At 52.8% G+C, this 5862-nt stretch overlaps 1 protein-coding gene across 1 annotated transcript; it reads right to left on the reverse strand.

Annotated features, from left to right (window-relative positions):
- Positions 1–755: 755 nt before the first annotated feature.
- On the reverse strand, positions 756–2994 carry CHAC1 (ChaC glutathione specific gamma-glutamylcyclotransferase 1). Its single transcript, XM_029239067.1, has 3 exons — positions 2729–2994; positions 2287–2322; positions 756–1852 (listed from the first exon to the last, which is right to left on the reverse strand). Exons 1-3 carry the CDS (start codon positions 2936–2938, stop codon positions 1451–1453), a joined length of 648 nt encoding a protein of 215 aa, XP_029094900.1. The 5' UTR covers positions 2939–2994; the 3' UTR covers positions 756–1450.
- Positions 2995–5862: the final 2868 nt, after the last annotated feature.

Genomic DNA, 5862 nt, shown 5'->3' on the forward strand with positions numbered 1-5862 from the left:
GCCAGACTGAGACCTTGGGGGCTGGGATTTGCACCTGGAGGGCCAGGGTGATGGAAGAGTAGCCAGGGGCAGGCAGATGGGGAACAAGCAGCAATCCAGAGGGTGCCCGGCAACTCATCCCATCATGGGCTTGAGTCCTGGTGGGTCAGGGTAACGGAGAAAGCACAGCCCACACCACAGGCACAAGAGGCAAGAATGAGCACCTAGACCTCGGAATTCAAAGGGCCACCAGGTCCTCCAGGCCTGCACTGTCAGCATGGTCTTACAAGTTGTCATCACCTTACCCTTTAAGCTCCTTTAACCCACATGGCTCCTTTAGCAGGAAGCCAGAGGTCCAGCCTCACTGTCAGAAGAGGCAGCTTCTGACCCTGCAACTGGAGGAAGACCTGGTCTGAATTGCAAGCCTGGCAGCCCCTTCAAGGCAGCTGGGAGGAGACACCGGGTACCAAGTCGGTGGCAAGGACTCCTCACAGGGCTGCCAAGTAGAGCTGCCCAGGCTGAATTTGCATGCCTCAGCGGGGGCATTCTTTGTGTGCACTAAGACGTGAATCGCGATCACAGGAGCGATGTAACCTGGTAGTCCTGCCTGCTCAGCTGCCCCCTCTCTGGGACAGAGGCATGGGGATGAAGAGGGAGCCCCTTCCCCTCTTATGAGCCTTCCAGGGCTTCAGCACCTCACTCACCCCAAACCCCCATCTGAAGAAAGAACCACATTCCAGCACAGCACCGATAATGAGATCAGTTTATGGATTATAGTATGGGACAAACTGGGAAGGTGCCACGGCCTATACCGATGAGCTTCCCAGAAATAGACCGACAGACAGACAGGAGTGGCCCAGACAGACAGACAGAAGGACAGGGAAACAAAGCCAAATGGGTAAGAGGCCTAGGCCCAGCCTCAGCAGCTGTGTCTGGCCTCCAGATCCAGCTCTGCCCTGGGGGCCTGGGGGATGAGTAGGGCTGGCAGGGGCCTCAGTTCTTGTAGGGCCCCCTCTCCTCACTCCCTCCTACCCTCACCAGCAAGCTGGGACCTTTGGCGGGTGTTGTTTCTGGGGCTAGGGAATGGTAGGTCTGGAGTGGGGGGCAGAGGGTCAAGGCTCTTGGAGGCTCCCTGGGGAGGTGGAGGCCTGGGTAGTATGGGAATAGCAGCAGCACTGGGGGGAATCTGGTCAGGCACCAGGCACCTGGGGTGGGGCACCGCTCAGCAGGGCCCCTATATCTAGGGCAGGCCCCCCACCCTGCCCACCACACCAACATGGTGCAATAAATAAAGTTTCAAGTAGTAAGTCAGTGTCAGGTAGGAGATCTGGGGGCTGGCGGACAGGCAGGAGCTTAAGAGAGACCCCTGTTGGCCCACCAAGTCTTCTCAGTGGGCTCCAGCTATATCAAGTCTGTCTGTGTGCACTGGAGTGGGGACCTGGCCCCTGGGTCCATGTAGGGGCTCAGCCCCTCAGACCAGTGCCAAAGCCTGCTCAGTGGGGCAGAAGCAGGGCAGCATGGTGCCTACAGCATCCACGATGGCTGCTAGGTGCTCGTCCTGTGCCTGGGGCCCACAGAGCTGCATGAAGTCTGCCAGGCGCAGCAAGTACTCAAGGTTGTGGCCAGAGAAGCCTCGGCAGGCCAGGATCTGCGTAGCGATGGCCTCCTCAGGCGCAGGGCCCAGGTAACCAGGGTTCTGCGGGGTGGCCACGTAGGCCAATGCCTTGAGTGGTTGGTCAGGGGTATCTTGAGGGTAGAAGGTGACCTCCTTGGTATCATAGCTGCCAAGCACTGCCTCCCGCACATTCAGGTACTTCAGGGCCTCATTCACCTGCTCACCTTGCACCTGGTACGCCACACCCCAAGTGCAGCCCTAGGAGAAAACATGGGCACTGGGGTCAGTCACACAGCTCCTTCTAGTCCCACCCCAGTACTGTGCTTGTAAGGGAGGTGGGCAGAGCGCTGGTGAGCCCTCTAGTAGCAATATATCAAGCCCTCATCCTCCCTTAACACGGGTTGGTAAGGTGGTCTAGCCCCAGAAAGAACAGAAATCCTACTCAGAGTATGGTCTGAGAAACAATGGCATCACCTGTAAGCTTGTTAGGAATGAGTTTCAGGCCACTCTAAATCTTATTAAAATCTGTAGTTTAACAAGATCCTCAGGTGATTCTTATGAGAAGCACTTAGCTAGACCCACCCTTCCCCTCAGCCAGCGGGGCATCTAATCTAGCCTGCAGCCAAGGATCCACAAGCTCTGTCTGTCTGCACCCCTCCACGCTGGGTCTCTTTCTTGACTCTGGCACTTACCTCACGATCTTCAAGGAGGGTCACCACACGACCAGGCTGAGGAGGGAAGAGAGATTTTGAAAAAAAAACAAATTAGAAATGAGCTCTGCCATCATCGGTAGAGAAAACTCTTAGTAACCCTTCTGTCCCAGGCCTCAGAGAGCCCCACTCATCCAGGGGGATGAAGCATAAATGTAACAGGAGTAGACACATGGCAGTGGCCCAGATTGATAATCAGAAATATTCATCAACACGGTGATCCACAGGATCAGCCTATAGCCATCACAGTGACCCACTGGGCACACAAATTTAAGCCAAAATATGTAAGCAAGGTTTACATATTTCCCCCATCGGGACGGAGTCACCGTCTGCCCAGATAGACCCTGACATTCCAGGGCACCAGCGCGGTGCCCACTATCCTGTCCCCACCCCGTCATTCACCCGGGCATGGGCAGATGCTCACCATCTTGTCGCTGCCCCGATGGAAGCTGTCTCCCTGCCAGAAGCGGCGGCTGTAGCCGCGCACGAAGCCCACACGGCTGTCGCTGTAGGCGAAGTCGGGCCTCCACACCAGGGAGCCGTACCCGAAAATCCACAACGCTTGGGGGTCGCAGTCGTCCTGGGGGTGCTGCGAGGGGGGCGGGGTGTTCTGAGCTGCAGACTCCTGCTTCATGGTGCCGGACACAGGGACTGGCCTGGGCGGCCTCCGGGGCTGGTCTCCGACGCGGGCACGGAAGGCACGGACGTACCCACCCGGCCTGGCACCGCTTGGCTGCTCCAGCTGCGCTGCCCGGTCCGAGGTCCCCTTTAAACCCTCCGGCCGGGAAGCCCCACCCACCGCGGCCAGCTGCCGCGGTTATTGGGGCGGGGCAAATTCCATTTTGGCCAATCACCTTAGGATTTTGCTGCCAGGTTGACCGCGCCGACCCCTGAATGGGTAACTGCGCGTCCTGCGCTGGGCCCAGCGCGCCTGCTGATTGGTTCGGCTCCACCTCTGTAGCAAACCTGGGAGGAGTGATGCAACGGCTGGGGAAGTTTCCCCAGCTCTGACGTGCAGCAAGGACGCCCCAGATTGCGTCAGGCGGCCGGCAGTGGGCACGGACGAGGGCACCGGTCGTCTCCCCATCAGCCCCTTTACGGCCTGGGCCCTTCAAGAACCATGGCGGGCCGGCCCCAGGAGGGTGTCTCTCAAGCAGTCCTGCCAGTGCACCTGGCCGAGTCACTGCCACCCCAGGCAGCACGGACTCTTTACCAGGTCCAGTGCAGGACACGTCCAGAAGGAGGGCTCTGGGCGGCGTAAACGCCCGTCTCTGGGGTTTCGTCCAGGAGCACGTACTCTGGAGAAGCGTCCGAGGCACCTCCGCCTTCCGCACAGATGCCTCACGCTGTTGGCGCGCGTGAGCAAATGGAGAAACTGAGTCACGGGGCTGACAAGGTGTTCTGCGGAAGCCGAGAGACTGAGTCAGACCGGGCGGTCAGAGCTTGCGGGTCACGTGAGGGCTACGCCCCAGGCCAGGTGTGGGACTTCCTGAGCCCAAATAGGCTCCGCGAAAATCAGGTCAGAGCGCTTGGAACTGCCGTTGTCACTTTGGCAGTGGTGTCCCGACCTGCGGAGAGAAGCCATAAAGACAGGAAAGTCAGGTCAGTCCTGCCCCAAGGCGATGGGTTTCGTTCTGCCTGGACAGGAGAGTTTTGCAACAATGGTTGGGTTAATCTTAGGCACTGAGGCTCTGGAAGTGGAGGGCAAGGAGGGCCCAATTAAGGCCCCCCAGAGGGCTGTGAGCAGCTACCGGCCTTCGCCCTTGGCTACTGGCTTCCCAACCCACAGAGGGTCCGCAGGTAGCCTGGGGTTGACCCCCTAAGCAGCAGCCAGGGGAAAGGGAAACAGAGGCAGCAGAAGGCCTCGCAGAACTGGCTCCGAGGGACTGCTGCTTAGGTCGGGACTGTTGATGAGGAATAGGGAGAGCCCTCTGGCAGGGAAAAGGGGCAGTATTGCTTCTCATTCGATCCTAATTAGATATTTAAACTAAAAATTACCTGCACACTTAAAGTAATCATTCCAAAGGTGCCTAAGATATAATCTCCAGTAGGAATGTTTCACTATGTTGTGTATAGTATGAAGCTAGATCTTTAAAAACAAGTTATACATTAATATTAGTAAAAGAAATAATATGGAATAATATACATAAACTGTTAGCAGAGCCTGTCACCAGAGGAGGACTTTCCATATTAAATGTAAATATTTATGGAAAAGTGGGTTTCTTACAAGGAGCATGAATTACTTTTCCCACTGGAAAAAATTACAGGCAAATGGTTGTTTCTGGTTATTTCTTTCTCCTTCCCTCCATTCCCCATGTTCACTCTCCCCTCTTCTCCTCTCTCTATCCTGTCTCCTTTAGTCCACCTCCTTTGCTGCTTAGGGAAAATATCCCCCCTCCATCTACCACCTTTGATAGTGGCGTGGGAGGTGAGAAACTGGTACTAACACATTGCTGAAAGTATCAGAATTGGCACAAACAACCCTTTGAAAAAGCAGCTTGGTGATACAAATCAAGAATCATAAAATGTCCCTGCCCTTTGACCCAATACTTCCACTCCATGAAATTATTCAAAATATGGGAAAAGCCATATTCCTCAAGATTTTTCAATGCATTGTTACTTATTATAGCTAAAACAAAAGAAGAAGTGCTACTTAAATATCCAAAAATAGCTAAATGTTTAAGTAAATTATCCACATGGTGGAGAAGTACACACACACATGTATACACGACTTAAAAATCCTGCAATAAATGATTAGTTACATAAATTTGATATAGACATAAAATTAAATCTGTGCAGTCATTAGAAACAATTATGTATGACTATACTTATTGACTTGGAAACCTATCTATGATGCATATATAATTAAGTGAAAAACAGATTATAAAATAACCTAAAATAACTTTTTAAACTTAAAAAGTATATATGTGTTTATTTCCCAAAAAAAAATCTAGAAGAACACATAAAAATGCTCAGTGATTATCTCTGAGTAGTAGGACTACTGAGACTTGCACTTTCTTTTTTATACCAATTCAGACTGGGAATTTTTTAAGAGAACATAAACCACTTATATTTAGGAAAAACAGTTTAAAGTAAAAATCCATTAGGAAAACAATGTAGTGAACATGCTTATGATTGCATAGTAAGACAAAAATGCAAAACAGGAACTATCACATGCACTATAATTAAAACGATTGAGATTTCCCTGGTAGCACAGTAGTTAAGAATCCGCCTGCCAATGCAGGGGACACGAGTTCGAGCCCTGGTCCGGGAAGATCCCACATGCCGTGGAGTAGCTGAGCCCATGCACCACAACTACTGAGCCTGCATTCTGGAGCCCACGAGCCACAACTGCTGAGCCTGCGTGCCGCAACTACTGAAGCCCAAGCGCCTAGAGCCTGTGCTCTGCGACGAGAGAAACCACCGCAATGAGAAGCACGCACACCACAACGAAGAGTAGCCCCCACTTGCCACAACTAGAGAAAAAGCCCTAGTGCAGCAACGAAGACCCAATGCAGCCAAAAATAAATAAATAAATTATTTTTTAAAAAAATGATT

Source organism: Monodon monoceros, unplaced genomic scaffold (assembly GCF_005190385.1).
Source record: "Monodon monoceros isolate NGI ecotype Baffin Bay Population unplaced genomic scaffold, NGI_Narwhal_1 Super_Scaffold_21, whole genome shotgun sequence".
Lineage (NCBI taxonomy): Eukaryota > Metazoa > Chordata > Mammalia > Artiodactyla > Monodontidae > Monodon > Monodon monoceros.